We start from the raw sequence: 20,781 nt of genomic DNA, 5'->3' as shown, positions 1-20,781 counted from the left end.
TTTCACCTTTTTTGTTTTTAAATCTATTTTTTTATTTTATTTAATTAAACAGTCACCAATTTGGATTAATTAAGGTATGTGATGACTATTAAAAAAGAGGTGAACAATCGTGACTTTTTGTCTAACATATTTAAAACAGCTGATGAATCAAATTCCCTATCTGTTGCAATTGATAAATCAACTCTTAGAAGAAATCAAAATATGTCCTCCAACAGATGGTCCATTTTTCACAATAGATAATCCATATATTGCAACAGATGTCTTATCTGTTGCATACATAGACCATCTATTGCAACAGATGGTAAATTTATTATGGCAGATGGGTTATCTGTTGTGGCAGATGGATGATCTATTGCAACTACTCAATAATAGAGGTTGTTATTAAGAGAAAAACTATTTTAAAAAGGTGAGAAGTTTGAATGTAAAAGAAAAAGTCATGACTTTTTACAGAAAATAAAAAGTCAGCAGTGTGAATATAATTAATACAATGGCGTTGAACAGTCGTGCCTTTTTGCCTAACACATTCAGATTCAATCCTTTATAAATATGTTCCTCCTTAATCTTCATTCTACTCTATTTTACTTATTTCTGTCTTTTCATATTACATCTTCAACCACTTTTCTTCAAAGAGCATATTCTTTTCTCGTTGAGGTAAGTGTTCTTTTTGTGTGTATAAATCTATCAGTTGGTAGTATACGTTGTATTACATTCAAATTCTTTTACTTTTGTGTTTATATTTTTTATCAATTCATGTGTGTTCTAGATATGAATTGTCCTGTTTGAGATATTGCTATTCTGCACGACACCGTGTGGGAATGTCCTGTTTGAGATATTGCTATTCTGCATGACACCATGTGGGAACTTCAGAGGCAGTTAATGACCTGTAGTGAGAGTTGGTTACCATGAGAGCAAGGATGTTTGGAGAGATGCATAGCCTGAGGAGGACCCTGCTTCTGTCGGTTGACGATTGGTCGGCTGAAAATAATAATAATGATGATAATAATATTTAGGTTATATTTTTTCTTTCAGCGTATAGATTTTAATTTTTTTATATCAGATCTATACTTAATGTATTTTGTTTTTTGTTTAATAAAAAATTTATTTTTGGTCAACTTTGACTTTTTAAATCTTATTTAATTTTCATTCTGTCTATTTCTTCTTCTCAACCAACATGTCAACGGTTAGACGTAAGGAGAAATATTGAATCCAGTAGCAATAGCAAGATTTTTGAGTTTTTTCAACAGATGGACTATCTATTGAAACAGATTGGTTATCGGTTGGGTTTCTATTAGCAGATTATTCATCTGTTGCAATAGATTTGTCATCTGTTGGAGGAACACATTCCAGTTTGATGAACTATATTGTGTTCTTCCAGCTAATGTCCATCTGTTGCAAAAGATGGGTAATCTGCTGAAAATAATTTTATGGTCTATTGCATTTATTTCTGTTTTGCCTCTTTTTATTGATGCATAAGTTATTAAGAAAGATATTTTATAATAAATGATAACATTTACATTCACAACAATGAGTTAAATATATAAAAGTCCATAACAAACAACAACATAAGTTTTTTCTATTACAATGATCATGGTGGATTACGATCCGAGCATATAGTTCTTTTGTGGCCAGCGTTCTTACATACAGAGAAATTATTTTTTCTTGATGGAAATGATTCTCTGATTCCACGCCTCCTCTTGTATGGCCTTCTTCCTGGTTTGATAGTGCTTGGGTCAATATGTAAAGGAGGTATTAATCTCCCCAAAACCTCTACAGGAACAATCCAAGATTCTTTAGGAGGCATCAGATTAATATTCTTACTATATGTCATTATATATTTTTCCATCGAATAATATGGAGAGGAGCACTCATAAATTTTAGTTCCATATTGTGCACCATATTGAGCTCGAAGCACTGGCATAGCATGTGGACAGGGTATTTTGTCCAAGTCAAAAGCTCTACACGTACAAGATCTAGTTTGAAGATTGACTGTGGCAACATCACCAAGATAGTCGATACTGAGCTTGTAATCTGCTATTTGACGAGAAAATAACCTATTCCCCAGATTTACATTCATTGATATTATTTTTTCGCTTCTAAAACAAATTTGGTTCCTGCGTTCTCGAACTTCACACTCCTTTCGTGACATTTTTCTCCATACTTCTGGTTTATTATATCAAATAAAGCCACGATGGAAAATTCTCTTTCATCACCAAATAATGAATTCACCAATTCAATTATGTTTGACGTTATAATATTGTACCTATACAAAAGAATCACTTAGTACGACATCATACTAAACTTGTAACTCAAAGAAGACATTACATTCATAAGAATGTACCTTTTAGCCGGACAGAATGCCTGGCTTCATCTCTCAAAATCGACACGTATGAGATATTCTACTGCCTTGGGATGCATATAGTCACGACCCTTTCGTTATGAAAGTTGTTCCGAATATTATCTCCAAGATGCCTTATGCAACAACCAAAGTGAGCTGAAGTGTAGAAAATTGAACCCATCTTTGAAATACTTGGATGTCTATCCGAAATAAAACACAACTCTTCAGTATCTTCGATGCAGATTCACATCTATTCAAAAAAATATCCATAAAAGGCATCATATTTCTTGTCCGTTGTACAAAAAGTGACGGGAAAGATGTAATTCTCCACATCCTGTGCCACCACCGCTAGAAAAACTCCATTATACCTATTCCTCAAGAAGGTCCGGTCGACGGCTATGACTTTTCTCAGATGTTGAAAACCTTGAATCCAAGCACCATAGGATACAAAAAAGTACTTGAACCTTCTATTTTCATCAACATGCAACGCCTTCTTACTTTTGAGATTTATGGATCAAGCATGTAACGGTAGGTATCAAGGACTGCATAACCGTGCTCGTGTGTCCCTCTAACCAAGTCCTTGGCAATCTCCATGGCTGTATATATCTTCCAATAACTGACCATAACACCCATTTCTGTAAGGAGTTGATTGGTCATATCCCTTGTAGAAGGGCCTTTGCCATTGGGGAATTTATTCTTGAAATATTGACCGAGGACCTTTGTCATGGCGTGAGGATTTTGGCCTGAAATGTGCTCCGAACTATATGTGTGATACTTTTCATATTTATGAATGACGAATCTGTCAGAACTTAAGTACTTTACTGCTCACGACCACTACTTGTAGTTCGGATTAGCACATCTGAAGCAAAAGACTTTGCACGAATTAATCACCTTCATTATTCTAAAATCCTTTTTCAAGCAAGCAATAAACAAAGAAGTAAATAGTTCGTTCTTATCCTTGCATGACATTTCCTTGTAAAAGTCGAGCTCGTTGTCTTGACGATTGCCAGACTGTATCGATTGAGAAGAACTGCCCACCGTATTGCTCACGGGAATGGGCGTAGGTGTTTGATCATCATCTGAAATATTTATGTCCAGATCATCCAACTCATTATCAAAGGTGTCTTGTTGTTGTTATTCTTCTACATTCTGATTCTTATTCTCTCTCAATTTTTCAACCACGTACACCCTTAACACCGTTCTAACTGAATCACTAAGATAAGTACGAAACCAAACATGATCAGTTATCTTAAAAGGTAGTACCCTCTGATATTTTCAAAGGAGTTGTACATGTAGCTGATGACGAGTTCTTTCGGTTGACAATTTAGTCCACAATAGCTGATGATTAAGTTCACAAAATCATCATACGAAACATCACTTTGGACTGTCATAGCTATCGTTTCTTGCATTTCACCCTCCTTCTAACGCCATACATATCGATTTCTCTTCTCGATCCATTGACCATGACAATCCACTCCTATTGTTATTGATCCCTCCATTAGTGGTACCTAAATAAAGTTATTTGTTAAAAAAAATTAATAATGTATCATAATAAAATTAATAGTGATTTCATAGTGCCGTAACATAAACCCCAACAGAAATATAATCTGTTGCAACAGGTGAAAAATATGTTGCAACAGGTAAGTGATCAGTTGCGACAAATTACTTACCTGTCAGGATTCATGTTACGCTCCTGAAGTTGATTTTAACAGATGAGTCATCTGTTGTAACAAATGAATCATATGTTGCAACAGACTATACATTTGTTGCAATAGATGAAGCGTCTGTTGGGATAGATGTTACAGTACTAAAGAACCTTTGAAGCTGATTCCAACAGATGAGTGACATGTTGCAATACATAACTAACATGTTGCGACATATAACTTACCTGTTGCAACAGACGACGCGTGTGTTGAAATTGAGTTCAGGTTCTGTTGCAACAGATAATTAGTCTGTTGCAACAGAGAGGTCATATGTTGCACCAGATGACCCATCTGTTCGGTTCATGTTACGGCACTATAGAACCATAAACATGAATCCAATATATGAGTCTTTCGTTGTAACAGATGGCTCATCTGTCGCAATAGATGGATGATCTGTTCAAACAAATAGGTGATTTGTTTAAACAGATGGCTCTTATGTTGCATTCATGTTCGCATGCTATCTATTGTTGAAAAAACAACACAATAGCAGTTACCCAGATGACAAATTCAACTAAAAATCATCATTTGACTTACCAAAGTCTCCTATGAAGTAATGCCAAAGTGGAAAATAATGTACGAAACAAAATTTAACCTAAGAAATTGGTCAAGTAGCAGCAGTAGCGGTAACAACAACAACAATGGTCAACAAGAAGAAGATGAAGATGATAATAAAGTAGATGATGATGATAATGAAGCAGAAGATGATGAATAAAGCAGCAGCAACAATGAACAACAAAAATTGCTAAGAGAGAGAAAACAACAATGGATGAGAAGAGAGAGAAACGCGCCTTTTTTCCCTCTATTTCCTGTTATATTAACATTTGGATCAAAGTGTAAATGTAAAAATTTGTGGGTTATTCTCAAACTTTTTCAACTTTCTTAATCCATAATAAAGTAATTGTCACATACACTCAATTATTAAGACTTGATTCACCTACACCTCATTTTGAAAGTCTTTTGTCACTTTTAACAAAATACCCCTAGTTAGTAGAGCCTTCTTGACTATAAGTACAATTCGAGTAATTAACTCACTCTTATTTCCAGAAAAATAGTGGACTCTTAATTTTGTGGAGTTACTTCTCTTTTCCGTTCAAGAGTCTATGCCTATTTTACTCCAAAATATGGATAATTTTTTTTCTTGGGGACACATGCAAGATTGTTGCTACATAAAGAATAATAGTCACCATACCACCACTACATTTATGAATTCCTTATTTGTCTTATTTGCCTAACTAGCAAAGACTACTTACCTCCATTAACGATTCATTCACATCAACACGAAAATCCTACTACATTATTAGAATTGATGTTCGCGTTCATTAATAGAACTGATGTTCGCTCGCGCTAAACCCCTATGCACGAGTGTGGATCTAAAAAAGGCTAGACCACATTAAGCTTGCATTTCTCAAGACTGTTGCCAAGTCTTATGCCCATGACTTACTAGAAGTATTTTGTCAAGATGCTTCAGTACACTAATTAATTTGTCACTGCTATGTCTCCGAATACTTAACCAGGAGAAATTATTTATAGTAGAAGATAGGTCGTAGATTACAAAAAGAGAAGATATATGTATTGAGTTTAAAACCAATGCCAGAGATTGTTGCATCTCTGATTTGTTCTCGTTCTATGCACAAGTTCTGCCCCGAAAACAGAATATTAGCACTTCGAAACTGAACAAAGTAATACCTAGTATATTTAGTGGTAAGAACAAAACTTGTACACAGTTTACAAAATCAAGAAACCTCCATGTTGCACCACAACTATTGCTTCTCGATCTCTCTACTATTTCTGAAAAGGATTTTTTGTCGTCCCTAAAGGATGTTCTTAAAAGCCGATACCATCTTTGGTGAAAACAGAAAAACAAATGCTAACAGTGATCCAAAGAGCATTTTTATAAAATATTGCATGGGGTCATTGTCTACTTCTTCCTCCGTACCAGTGGACGTTGACATTGCCATTGTCGAAGGCAATGCTTCAATTACTGCATCTGCCAGATCAGTTATGAAAGAGGAGGTGCAGTTCAGAGCAGGAACACGACCCCAATTTTCAATTCCCGATTCAAGTGCTAGTTCCTTGTATTCCATATCAATCTCTTCAAGAGTCTCTATATGCTCGCTCACAAAGCTGAAATTCCAATAGCATCCATACATTATGGTGAGATATCAAGAATAAATAAAGCAAAAGATTATGTTATCTTGCAAGCAAGCAAAAAGTAAGCTAACAGACATTCATATGAGTATCTTAATTTCACTGGTGGTGACAATTTAAGTTCCTCATTAGGTGTTCTCTCATTCCCTGCAGAGGACCACCGAAACATTTCCAATCTCTACTTCACGATGCCTGATTGCACAGGCATCCAACACATACAACCACAAGAGCGTTACTTCCTACCAAGTCCACAAAGGCATTGGCCCTCCAAAATCCCACAACTAAAATGTATGTCAGACTCGGAGACAGTTGGCTATTGTCGCTTCAAAATCCCACAACAGTTCCATGAATATGCAATAAGTCAAATTATCTTATATTTTCCAACCTTTCATGCACAAGAGATTAGCATCCATACGTGACAATCCTTTCTATATACTCAAGTTATCTATTTGGAGCAATAGGACCCATGTGTCTCTTCCTGTTGCCTTCTCCGGCAAATCAGGTCTGGCTTGAGAACCACAGTAGATTTGAAATAGTTTTCAACAAAATTTAGCCACGTTGAACTTGCATGACAGCCCATAGAGCGTCTAAAATAGGTCGTTAAGCTAACAAAAAATCACTCAACAAATAGATTGCACTGAGTTTTGATTCCATGACACCATAACTCATTGAGAAGAGAGAATTTTTCAGATGCTAGAATGCGTACCTTACTGGAACAGCCAACAGAGACTTCAAACCTTTCTGTCCAAGGTCAACAAGAACTTCATCGGTGTATGGTTTCAACCATTGTACAGGACCAACTCGGCTCTGGAATGCAGACGGATGATATTGAATTAATTCACGACTAAATAGAGGGAAAAGAACCTTCATCCCACTACATTTAGTTTTTGGTATACTTCTAGTATACAGGAACTTCCCCACATTTATGAAATTACTTTTCTTCATTTTACTAGTGCAAGAGTAAGATGTTATGAAGCATTATTCTACAGAGTTTGGAGCAGAAGAGTTAAGAAAATCTGAAATGTAAAAAAGTATAAAGATGGTAGAAAAGATGTCATATCAAATTTGAAATAATACAAGTAAAATTAATATTAATCTGAACTGTTGAGGGATAAACTTTTGCTGTTTAAGGAAAGAGGCCATATTTTATGGAACAAACTAAAGGTAAATCGGCAAAAGGGGAGTCATATTCTGTCTCAAACCCCCTTCCCTCCACCCCAACCTCCTCACAAGAAAGATTGTTTTGTAAAAAAAAAACAGTTAAGGAAAAAGAGAAGAAAATATGGAACAGTTCCACTTTGACATGTACTGATCAGTGTAAGCACATTGAGGTTTCATTGTGGCATGGAAAGCTACATTAATTTCCCATCGATAATAAATTACTTCGAGGGCACCATTTTGGAAGAGTTGAATGTACAAGGTATTGCAGAATGTCAAGAATTATAAAAACACAAAAAAGTGATCTGGAGGACTTTAAACTTAAGGAAAACCTGGTAAGCCAAGGTATGATCATTGTTGATTCCTCTAGCTTTCAGCTCTTTCATTATCAAGAAAATGCACTCCTCCATCTGATCTCTATATGGATCACCAGCATCTTCAACATAACTAACTGGCACTCCATGTGCACTAAAGAAAACCATGACCTGAAAATACATCCCTCTTAGGATTGAGTTGGAATAGAAAAAAATATCCCAGTGATAATAAAGAAAGGTTCATCACCAAACTAAAAACAATGATCAGAAACTGCTGCCACAAAACAGATGGAATAAGATATGCTACCTCCTCAGGCTTAGGGAAATTATGTAACTCCTCCTCAATCAAGTTTGCCATGGACTTGATGTAACCTTGTCGTTTGTACCAGGATTCAATGATAGCAACTGGCAGTCTGGACAGATAAGAGTCGTCCCTGAGAGTACACAAAAGTTAAAGGTATTAATTAGAGACAGGTAAAAGTATAATGCATACACTTCAATTTAAGAGCATGACACTCTATACTGCAGTAACCAAATTGAAAAGAAAAACAAATTACTTGAAAATATTCTGAAGGGCACGGACACTCGATCCAGTTGTAGAGATGGAATATTGAGGATATAAAGGCAGTACAACAAGCTTTGTAATCCCATCTCTTTTTATCTGCACCACAACAGGGAACTCAAATTCAGATCAAACTTGAGACCAACGTCATTTCAAGCTCACAGGAGATGAGTGATTCTTCTGTCCATTCAATCCCAACCATTCATTGGGTGTCCTTGACAGAATAACTGATGGTTGGGACCAAGTAGGTTTAGAAAACATATTCCGCCCAAGAATTTCGACACATAAGATCTTTTTAACTAAGAAAGAAAATAAAGGATCTCAAATCAACAATTGGCAGTTTATCAAAATTACCAGCATATAACTATTTGACTATATATGTACATACAAGCAGTGAGATTATATTACAAACTTGCTAATAAAAACAGAGGACATTAACAAGATTCTGCCAACCAGAAGCCAAAACTATCACAGCCAGATAAATTAATGACAAAATAGCAAACGGAATTTTCTTCAGGTAATATTGCCAAACTACGTAATCAGAACACAACATATAATTGGTGAACTGTCAATTTCACTTCTTACAAATGAAAATGGCCATTGTCTATCTTTAAAATGTGAATTACTCTTGGCCAGTCTTCATTAAACAATAGTACAGATCACTATTCTTTTTAGAAGGTCTATAGATCACTAAGGACATGACCCTAGATAGGAAGATCTGGAGGACGCGTATTAGGATAGAAAGCTAGTGACTTTTTCGGTAGGTAGGATAGGGCTTTACTTGGCCGGTGCAGTATTCTTGTTATGCTGCATTACGATTGCTTACTATTCTTTGTTTACTACTCCTTATAGGTGGCATATTTATGTCATGTCATATTGTTCCATGCTTTGTGTACGTTTTTGATGACTTATCTTATCTTGAACCGGGCGTCTATCGGAAACAGCCTTGCTACTTCTCCGGAGGTAGTGGTATGGACTGCGTGCATCTTACCCTCCCCAGACCTCACTATGTGGGAATACACTGGGTTTGTTGTTGTTGTTGTTCTTGTATAGATCACTGAATCTCTACTTCATTTGAGGTAGTGGTATGGACCGCGTACACTTTACCCTTCCCAGACCCCACTTTGTGGGAATACACTGGGTATGTTGTTGTTGTATAGATCACTGAATGTTCTAAGCAGAATTGATTAAGCAAATGACAGAACAAAACATTAGCTCCTCGTAAATGGACATTGACAGACAAGTTGACTTATAACGTGAAACATTCTTGTTGTGGGCTTAGAAGGGCATTATGCAGATTTCAAAACCCAGAAAACAAAAATAAGAAGCTATATTTTAACATTTCCGAGCTGAAAAAAGAGCTTCTCTAGGAGACTTCCACACATTTTACTGCTTTGATCCAGATTTTGCTTGTGAAAAGATTTCTAAATCCTCCAATTTAGTTCAGTAGTACTTATCAAACGTTTTTTAGTTGAGTAGTACTTTCTTTTTTATCAGAAAAGTGATAAGTTGAGTAGTAATCAAACAATTCTTGTAGTTGGGTAATGCCTTACTCTTCAATAAAAGTTGCAGGTAGCACATACTGATAAAAATGAAATGGTTTGGTCATGTCCTACGTAGACCTTCAGATTCAATGGGCTGTAGGTGTGAAACCATAATGCTTATTGAAGCTGTCTCAAAATACCAATAATCTCCTAGAATCCATGCAACATAGCAAAAACTAGAGCAAAATAAAAGAAAAAGACCCCCTTAGCAATGCTAACTTAGTTGAGATTAAGACTTAGGTTGCATTTGTTTTTGTTAAGATTCAGATGTCTGAATCTGCATGCACGTCTGAATGATTAAGATGTTGTCTCTAGATCAGAAAACTGAATGATTAAGACTGTTCGTTTTTCACCATTTGAATGTGCAAAATTTATTTATTTGTATATATAATAAAAATACAATTCAAATAAAAAATTAATTATATATTAATAAATATTTAATTTAATACAATAAAATTATTATTTGATTGAAAAAACATTTATTTTTGTTAGTGATAATGGAAATGGTTTGTACCGGTGGTGGTGGTAATGATTGATGTTGGTGCTAGTAATATTGGTGGTGATAGTTGTGACGGTAGAGATGGTTGGTATTGTAATGATTGTTATGACAGTGGCGATTGGTAGTTGTGATGTGAAGTTGACAGATGTTAGTTATTGGAGGTGTTGATGTGATGGCTGAAAAATGAATGCATGATGTTTAACGATGTGTTGATGGTAGTTGGAGTCGTTGTTAGCTGTGATAGTGTACATGGTTGTTAGTAGAGATAGATTGTAGTGGTTGAAGTGGTGGTAGAGGTGGCGATACTGGTGACAATGATAGTCGTGGTGGCCGAAAAATGTATGGAGGTTGATGATGTGTTAGTGGTAGTTATCGGTGGTGCTAGTTGTGATAGATGAGTTGGTTGGTAGTAGGGATTGGTCGGTAGTGGTTGATGATGGTGGTGGTGGTGGAATTGGTATTAGTGTTCGCAATGGCAGTGGTGATGAATATAATTAGAATAATGTAGGTGGTCGGTTTTATAGCAGCTAACAATAGTGGTTGTAGTGATATTTGTTGTCAATGGTGGCTGTGATGGTGGAAGTGGTTGGTAATGGTGGTTGATGGTGATGGTGGGTGGTGGTTGACAATAATAGTGGTCGCAGAGGTGGTAGTGGTGGTGACGAGTGATTGTGGATAGAGTGATGGTGAATATCATCCAACACAAGAATACCTCTTAATGACATTAAGACTTGGTTCCAGATATGAATGATTAAGACCTATTAAGAGTTAAACTCTTAATAAAAAACAATGCACTTAATGGTCTAAAGTCTAAAGTCTGAACCATTCAGATTCAGACCTCCATTAAGTGCAAACAAATGAAGCAGTCTTCTTGGTATGTCTTCAATTTTCCAAGTCTTCTTTAATCTTGTTAGGAATTTATATGTCAAAAGAAGGTGTTACCTTCCAAAAGGAACAAAGGGATGCATTTTAAGCCTACCTGGTGAACAACTTCCTCGGTGAATGGGTGCCAGTACCGCATCGCAACGTAGACATTTGCCAGAACTTCCTTTGTTTCTAGTGCCATTTTTAGTGAACTGGCCTATAATGATGAGCTTAAGAGTGTTACCAAGTTGAAAATGACGCCGGCATAATGAAATAAAAAGAAGTTGTAAGCACAAAGCACATAAATGAAACAGGGGTTTTTCGGTACCTGCTCATCCGTTATTTTTCGTAAAGGGGAACCACCTCCAATTGCAGCATATCCTTCCTTACTTTTCGGAGCTCGGAGAACAGATATAAGTTGTGCCAATGGGCGCTGGAGAAATCGGAACAGTCTGGGAAGACGTATAATATCCTGCCACGGGAAATTCATACCATTAGCATAAACACAACGAATGGATCTAAATTGTTCAAAACCTTCAGCTTTGGGGAAAAATGGACAGCTTAGGGGAAAAATGGAGTTAGAAAGCTTGCTAGCATACAGGGTCAGCAAACAAGTTGAACAGAAAAGGCTGGACATCACGAAGTGTGTCAGGTCCTCCAAGATTCAAAAGTAGCACTCCAATCTTTTCTTCAGTTGTCAGTAAAGAAGATTCAACAGTGCTCCCTGGAAATGTATACAGTCCAACAGAGCAGGACGTTTTGCCAACTATATCTCTCTTGTGCACCGGACGATGTAAAGACAATCCCCCAAGTACACTGTTTTTTTTAATCGTGGGTTCAGAAGATAAAACTGTAATCTCTCGCTCATCATAATTTTTTTCTCGCACACCATGTGCTGAATGGTAAGTGGGCATTAACCTTGTCCGCTGGCAGCACCTGCAAAGACAAAGATTCACTTTCAATACTTCATTTTGGCATTCAAATAAGCATGGCAATTAAAAATCCATCTCAAGCAAAAAACGTCTCTTCATTAAAAGGATCCCCCGCAAGAATGTATTCATACTTGATACATTCCCTTTATTAGATTGTCATTACAAAGCTATACATGTAAAGAATAACTTGCTAAATTTTGTAAGCAGAGCATTTTTCCCCATATTGTAAGTTCAGAAGAACCAAGAATTTTTCATACAAGATGACCTCAATATCCTACCCGAACCCCAAATCATCTGAAAAGCAAAATTCTCAGTTTTCAAACAGCTCGTTAACATATACTAATTGATAAAATCAAGCGTTACAACAAAGAAAAAGGAACAAGAAAATAATATTGCATAAATGTCAAACCCATAGAATTATCCAATAATCAGATTTTAGATACCAGAATTAAGGACCAGACGGATTTCCAAGGAAGAGAACGAGGCGTAAAAGCTTACATGGAACATTTAGAACTGAAATTTGAAAGACTGGAACTCGGAACCTTCGTTGGTTGAACAAGTTGAGAGATCGTCCCTGCTTCCATGAGCTATGTAATATTTTTCTATCGATGACTTCAATATCAAATTTTCCCAAGAAAAATCAAAGAGATCTCAGTGTAGTTTTTTATAATCTTTCAAATAAAGAAATAATATTCAATGCAGAAAAATGTACAGTTTTGTGGGAAATTTTTGATAGAAAAAAGGGTGGGTGGCTATTAAAATGAAATATTGAGAGTCAAAGAAAAGTAGGGTTTATGGGAAATATAAATAGGGGAAAAGGTGGTTAGTTGTTTTGTATAAATAAAAGAGACGCGTTCATGGGGCAATTACACCTAACTCCATGCTCACAATTTTTCTTCCTCCTTTCTCATGTGGTTGTTACAAAAGGGACCCCAATGCAAAGAAACTTCCAACAAACCCCGCCAAAACCCACGAATAGACTTTTTCTTTTCTCTTGTGGGGCTATTAGTCAAACAATGAACTAAACTGATTTCTTTTCTAATTAGGCGTCCATTGATATTGTCGTTGCAAAACTACTCATTTAAGAAGCATTTATAAAATAATTTTAAAAAAAAAAATTGTAAAATAGTAAGAGAAAAGACATCATTTAGCCTGCACTTGTCTGCTCAAATTGCTTTATCACTTAAATTAAATTTTTATTTATTTATCCTCTTAATATCTTTAAAATGTATTAATTTCAACCATCAAAACTAAATACCACTCTCACAAGGGAGAGTGGACTACACACGCGTCATATCATTATAATTTTTTTAAAAAAAGTTAGTTCCACATACATACTATTTTTATATATTTTTTCTAAAAAAGTAATATATATATATATATATATATATATATATATATTTTAGAAAAAAAATCCATTTTCCTTTTTCTTCATTCCCTCCCTCTCGTGCGCCTTCTTCTTCTTCAGATCTCCCCCTTCTCCTCCAGCCCCCCACCCCATCCCACCCATTTTTTCTTGACCATTTACCCTCTCTTTCTTCCCTTTTCAACCCCCACTCCTGCCACGAAATGTTTTCCCCTCCATTTTTTTTTTCATTTACTCCATTAACATCATTAGATAACAACTATGAAAATACCAATTTAAGGTAATTCCTTCATTAAAATACTATTTCAACCTTTAATTCTGACTTCCTCAATGTTTTCTCTGATGAAATCAAAGATAACTCTGAATTAATTATGGGTAAACAATTGGAAGTAGGAATATGAAATTAATTGAGGCATTTGTCATTTTTGGGAAAGAGATGGTAATTTGATTTTTTCATATTACTGATTATCAATCCGTTATTCTTAAACTTTTTCTTAGAGTAATCCTAGTATTTTATAGTGAGCAATGATTAGAGTAATCATGATAATGATTGGAGTAATCATTACAATGATTGGGAGGATAAACACAATTGATTAGTAATTATTTTAGTAGTGGTTTTCATAATTGTAGCAACTGTATTGGATTTTAGCTTGAAATTTTCTTATGGCCATCACATTATGATTTTGACATTTTGGTTATGGTTGAAGAAAATGGATATTGTTGTTTGATGATATACCGGAGAAGAAAAGGATGTGGGTGTGGGGTATGGGTGTGAGTATGGGGTGCGGTGTGGGTATAGGATGCGGGGTTTAAATAATAAACGCGCCCCTTTTTAAAAAAAATATAACGTCCGCATTAGGAGTGAAACAAATACACTTTAAAGATGTTAAGAGGGGTAAATAAACAGAAGTTTAGTTTAAGTGCTAAAGTAAGTTGAGCGGACAAGTTCGGGGGAGGGATGATGTCTTTTCTCAAAAAGCAATTTGTATTTGATAAATTCATTTGAAAAGTATTTTTGATAAATAGATTGAGTTTAGATAATCTTTTTGAAAAGGTGCTTTTCTTGAGATAAATGACAAAAAGAATATGTATCAATAGACTTTTACTACTAAAATCAATTTATAGAAAAATTTTATTTTAAATATCTATTATGATATTTTTGATTGAAATTTTATGTTTGTTAAATTAAAAAGTGTGTACTCTAAAATTTTCAATCAATATTTATATAAATAAATATATTTAAAAATATTAAATAATGTTATATTACTTAATTAATTTAAATATTAATTAAAAATATCAAACAAAAATGAATATAAAAATTATTTCATAAATTAAATCACTATATACGAAAAAAACAACGACAAAAATAATTATCCATTCTAACATCACAAAAATTCTCAACCATTTCATCTAATTTTATCATGCAATGTCTCCATACTAGTAGAAGATATGTCTTCTATTTCTGAAGGTATACCATAAGGCTCATCTTCTTCTTCGATCTCTATGATGATGTCTTCGTTAGCATAATAATTAAAGTTTTTATAAGTAGTATAGCGTTGTCGTATGAAATTATGTATAGTCATAGTAGTTGTAACAAGATGAACTTGAGTGTCGAATTTAAAAGATGACATTGAGCGTAGGAGAGCAAATCTATTTTTTCAATCTCGAAATATTCTTTCAATTGAAAGAAATTGAAAGTCTCATTTGAATTTTTGAAGTTAGAATTACGTTTGAAATCAGGGAGATGATAACATTCCCCTCTATATAGTCCTAAATAACAAATTTTTGTACACTACATGTTATAAATATCTAAATTGGATTATATGTAGTATTTGTTACTTTTTCTTTTGGATATATTTTTACTATGTCAATATTAAAACTAAGCAACTACATTCATATACGTACACTAGATGTTAATAAATATTTAAAATAAGATTATATCTGTTATTTGTTGTTTTTTAATACATTTTTATGGCGTCAAAATTTACTAAGAATAAGCAATCATCATATTCCTATATGTACACTACATGGTAAGAAACATGTCATTTTTCATGAATTATTTATTTAAAATTAAATATTCGAGAAAAAATTTACAACAACATACCCAGTGTAGTCCCACATAGTGGAGTCTAGGGAGGGTAGAGTGTACGCAAACCATACCACTACCCCAGGTGAAGTAAAGAGGTTATTTCTGATAGACCCTCAGTTTAGGACTGATAACAGTATAACAAACACAAAACATTAATGCATATAAACTAGTACAGTAAACAAAATGAAGAAAAAAAAAATTACAAGTGTTGTCAAAATACAATCTTGTAACATGATTCATTTGTCATTTGTTATCATTAATAATAAAAAATAAAAGTTATATATTCTTCGGTCATCATCATCAGTGATATTTTTAAATTTATTTAAAGAAAATGTGTGAAAATAAAATAATAATATATAAATCATAAAATAAAATAAAGAATTATGATGTAAATATGAAGTATAAATTTTGAAATCAAACTTATAAGATATGTTAATTAATTAGTAAGGGTTATATGTGTGTGTGTGTGAGAGAGAGAGAGAGAGATGGAGAGAGTGATAGAGATATTTTTGTCATGAAAAAAATAATTTTCTGTTTCTAGGGGTGTGCATCGGTCGGTTCAGTTCGATTTTATATATTATCGGTTTGGTTTATTGGTTTTTGATTTTTAAATATGCTAAACCAATACCCAAACCAATAAGATATTTTTTATCGGTTTTCAATTTATTAAATTTTTAGTCTTTAACGGTTTGATTTTTGGTTTAACTGATAAGAAAATACTCATAAAATAGAAATAGTAGTAACTAATATGAAAAAAAACGAATCTTAGTTGCAACAAAAAATCCTACATGATATGTTTTAACTTACAAGAACCTTCAAGTTTGAACTAAATATTGTTGGGAGAAATTAAGAGTTTGTATAATTGAAATAATAGGTTATATATATATATATATATATATATATATATATATATATATATTTTATTGGGTTATCGGTTTACCCAATAACCCAATAGGAAAAAATCAAACAGAGCCAATAACTCAAAAATTTTTTTATAAAACCATTAACTCAATAACAATAAATCAATAACATTTTTATCAATTTGGTTTATCGATCGATTCGATATTTGCACATTCCTATTTACTTCTAACGTTTTTGGAAAGCAAAAATTTTCTGCTTCTTTCTAGAAGCAGAAAAACTGTTTCTTCCCAGTTTTTTTTTAAAAGCACTATTGCAAATCTACCAAACATCCTTCTTTTAAAAAAAAGTATTTTTTTCTCAAAATAAGTGCTTTTTTTTTGGGGGGGGGGGGGTAAGCAATCTCAACAAGGCATTAGATCTGATTACCTATTTAAAAAAAAGAATTTGACCCATCCATGATCCACCGAATAAAACCTGACCCACTAACCAAAAATGGTAAATTTAAGGTGTCATGCTGCTGAGTTTTTGCTATATTTTCTCGAGTGTTTTACCATAGGAGATTCATGTTTAAATGGTGTTTGGACTGATTTTGGTTGTTATTTGGTGGAGGCGATACATTGTTAGACACCTGCTATGTCAATTAACAATCAGGAGCTTTAATCTTTTTAAATGATAAAAGATAAGTTCATTTTTAGTTTTGTCGGACTCCAGTACAAAATCTTGCATGCAAATCTCACTTAATTGGGAAAATAGAGAAAATGATTAAAATCATTCAGTATAGGTGTTACTTTATTTTGATACCTAATATATCTCACCATTAAAATAATCTTTTTATTTGGTAATCAGGGATTAATCATTAGCTATTTAGCAAATAGAGCTAGTCACTAGAGCCCGGGCTCCATTTAAAACGGGGGGTGGGGTGGGAATTAGTAGTTCTGGCCACAACCCGGCCTTGTAAGTCAATGTTACAATGTTTTAAAATTCTAAAAAAAATAGTTGCTCTCTTGTCTGCTTCTACCAATACTACTATACTCAGTGGGGGAACTGACAAAATACATGGTACTACGTATAGCGTCCACTGCTACCTTCCTTTGCTATGTTGTTTGCTACCCTGTTCTGTTCCCTAAAGATGTGCCTCACATTGACTACCCCGAGCTCCTGTATTATATGCCTGCACTCAAATAAACTATTAGTGTATAAATCGGGCCCTTGCTTAAACGCTTAAACAAGTTCCAACGAGCATAGTTGTAGGGGTTTGAGGTTAGGGACTTCGCAATTCTGAGGCCCTGAAGGAGTTCTTTGATTTCAGCGTGCAGGGGTGTGACAAGAGGTGCACAGTCAACAAATCCTGTAGTCCAATTCCCTTAGTGGTCGCGTATGGCTCCCCCAAGACTTCCCTAACCAGGGCTGGAATTGACAGCAGCATCCGTGTTAAGCATAAAGGTTCCCCTATTAGGAGGTTTCCACTTAACAAAGATGGTGTTGGACCTCCTAGTACTGCCTTTACTGTTATGGATCAGCATATTGAATTCGGTAGCAAGGTTGAGGACATCTTTCCAGTTCACAGGGTCTTTCTTATTGTTAAAGAGGTTATCATTCCTTTTTAGCCAGATAGCCTACAGGCCATGAAGAATGATGCAGTTCCAAGTTGTATAGGCAATATATTTTTTGCCTTCTAATTATTTCCAAACATGGAGCCCTTGATTCACTTTGAGGTGCTCCATATTAATGGGGTGCTTGGTGGTGTTATGCGTGAGAATATTTTTCCAAAAACTATAGGCGTTAAGGCATTGGAAAAAGATATGGTTCGAGCTCTTAATAGGGTGATTATAGAGTTGGCAGTTGGAGTTTCTGGTAACCCCTAGCCTATAGAGGTAGTGCCTAGTGGGAATTCTACCATGAGAAAGGAGATAGAGAAAGGTTTTGATTTTATTAGGGGTTGGGATTCTCCAAATCCAAGCATAGTCAGCTAGGTCGAGTTTAGTATCTCTAGTAATGAAGGTGTAAACACTGATGGTGAAAAACTTCCTCTTGGAGGTTTTACTCCAGTAAAAGGTGTCCTCTTTATTGGCATCAACATGGTTAAGAGTGTCTTTGATACGGTTGAGGATGTGCTGAGAGGGTAAAAGGTATACTGGAAAAGTTCCAGCTTGCGGGTGAGAGAAGGGAGTTCACAGTGAGGTTCTCTCCATGCTTCAGGAGGCGCCCTTGGATGAGTTCCCTAATGTGTTGGAGGTGGGGAACTATTTGTCAGTCAACAACTTAGCTTTATCCCCCTTGTTGCGCTGCTAAGCCGTTCCCATGGAGTAGTCCCTCCATTTTTGTTGGATTTTTTTCAAGTTTTGGAGACTACCCTAGTAAGGTTGGTGGGTTTGCTATGCCTCTGGTATTTGGTGGTGAGGACTTTACTTTAAAGGGAGGAAAAATTTCTAGCTAGCCTCCAAGCAAAACTAGCATGGAGGACTCTATTTCTAGTCTCAACTTTATGAAGGCTAAGCCTACCAAAATGTTTGGCCTTAGTGAGGGTGTCCCAGCTGAGGAGGTGGATTTTCCAGTTATCTGAGGTAAAACCCCAGATGAAGTCCCTTTGAAGCTTATTGGTAGTTTCAAGGATCTTTCTAAGGAGCTTAATATACTGCATCACATGGGTAGACATGCTGCTGAGACTAGCTTTGGCTAGGACAGTTCTGCTAATCATATTGAGAAATTTTGATTTCCACCCAACAAGTTTGTTGGTCATATTATCAATGATAGGTTGGAAATCAACTTTAGAGAGGGCCATATGAAAAATTAGGAAGCCAAGGTACTTCCCAAATTCAGTGTTGGTTCCAATACCAAGAAGGGAGGAGCAATCTGAGGTATTTTAGTTAGAAGTATTATTGGAGAAGATGACCTTGGACTTAGCTTTATTGATTTTCTGACCAGAGGCCTTGCTGAATTTAGGAAAGTGGAAAGAATGGTGGTACAGTTATCTATGTCAGCCCTGGCAATCAAAGTGTGGTCATCTGTAAAGAACAAATAGGAAAGTTTAGGTCCACTAGTGGTGATAGCAAGTGGGGTCCACTTCTTGTTAACAACCTAGTTGTTAATGTCCCTAGAGAGCCTTTCCATGCAGATAATAAATAGATAGGGTGACATGGGATCACCCTGTCTGATACCTCTAGTGGGTTTGAAGGGTGCTGTGCGGCCCCTATTTATAAGGATGGAGATGAAGCTAGTAGACACACAAGACATAATAAGCTCTATGAGCTTGGTGGGAAAATTGAAAAAATGGAGGGAACTATGGATGAAAGACCACTCAAGCCTATCATGGGCTTTTTCCAGGTCTATCTTCAAAATCATGTTATGGTGCTTGCCTCTCATTTTTTGAAAGTAGGAAACATATTCTTAGAAAATAATAGCCTTATTCAAAGCCCTCATATTGTCTAAGAAGCTAGCCTGAGTAGGTCCAATGATGGTGCTAAGGAGAGGCCTGATTCTATTCACAATAATCTTGGTAATCAACTTATAAGAGGTGTTACATAAGCTGATAGGCCTAAAGTTCTTGATAGAGGAGGCATTGGGACATTTAGGAATAAGGCACATGAGAGTATTGTTAACCTCTTCTGGAATTCTTGCCTCTGCAAACACTTTATGGAAGAAGATCTATGTGGTATTACCTATAGTGTCCCAGTATTTCTAGAAGAAAAGGGGATGAAGGCCATCTGAGCCAGGGGATTTAAGGGGCTTAAACCCTTTGAGTGTTTTGGTAATCTCCATGTCCCTCAGGGGGACATTGAGAGTCTCTCTAAGATCAGAAGATATGATGTTGGAGGTGGCTTTAAGAAAGGGAATGGTGGTTGCACTACTAGTATGATCAGTAGTGTAAAGCTGGTGGTAGAAGAAGGAGATGCGGTCTATAATAGCCTCCTTGTCAGAAATAATGTTCCCCATATTGTCATTGAGAAAGTGATACGGGAATAATCACGGATATGGACTTAGGAGAGTGCGTGTTGGACCCGAGCCTTGGCATGTATAATTGAAGTATTAAAGAGGCCCAAAATACACCCAAATCAGCCCATAAATTACACTAGATGGGTTCCCACTCTTTGAAGGGCCTTTTGGTCATTTTAACTTATATTTTGTTATAGCTATAAAAGGAACATTGTAGGGTTTTTAGTTTAGTTTTTGTATGATATTTGGGAGTCTTGTAAGACTTGTAACAAGCTCTGTCTCTAGTGAGAAGAGTGACCACCGAAACTAGGATACAACAATAGGGTGGATTCTCTTTTGTTGTTGCTTACTTGGAAATGTTGATGATAGAGAAGTGGAATCCGATATTGTGTCACATACGAGATAGATTTATTGTTATGTGTAGCGTTAAGGGTCCAAGAGTGTCCATTCTTGGGTTCTTAAGACTATACCTT

General features: G+C 35.4%; 1 protein-coding gene across 1 annotated transcript; it reads right to left on the bottom strand.

Moving 5' to 3' along the window:
- Positions 1–5,709: 5,709 nt before the first annotated feature.
- LOC107838934 (ferrochelatase-2, chloroplastic) lies at positions 5,710–13,001 on the bottom strand. The gene is made up of 9 exons (XM_016682226.2): positions 12,558–13,001; positions 11,727–12,063; positions 11,456–11,599; positions 11,243–11,344; positions 8,216–8,319; positions 7,966–8,092; positions 7,677–7,829; positions 6,893–6,993; positions 5,710–6,162 (listed from the first exon to the last, which is right to left on the bottom strand). The coding sequence occupies exons 1-9, from the start codon at positions 12,641–12,643 to the stop codon at positions 5,850–5,852; spliced, it is 1,467 nt and encodes a 488-aa protein (XP_016537712.1). The 5' UTR covers positions 12,644–13,001; the 3' UTR covers positions 5,710–5,849.
- Positions 13,002–20,781: the final 7,780 nt, after the last annotated feature.

This window comes from Capsicum annuum, chromosome 8 (genome assembly GCF_002878395.1).
Source record: "Capsicum annuum cultivar UCD-10X-F1 chromosome 8, UCD10Xv1.1, whole genome shotgun sequence".
NCBI classification, from domain to species: domain Eukaryota; kingdom Viridiplantae; phylum Streptophyta; class Magnoliopsida; order Solanales; family Solanaceae; genus Capsicum; species Capsicum annuum.
The sequence above is the reverse complement of the archived record's forward strand: the minus strand, read 5'-3'. Positions and strand labels throughout refer to the sequence as shown.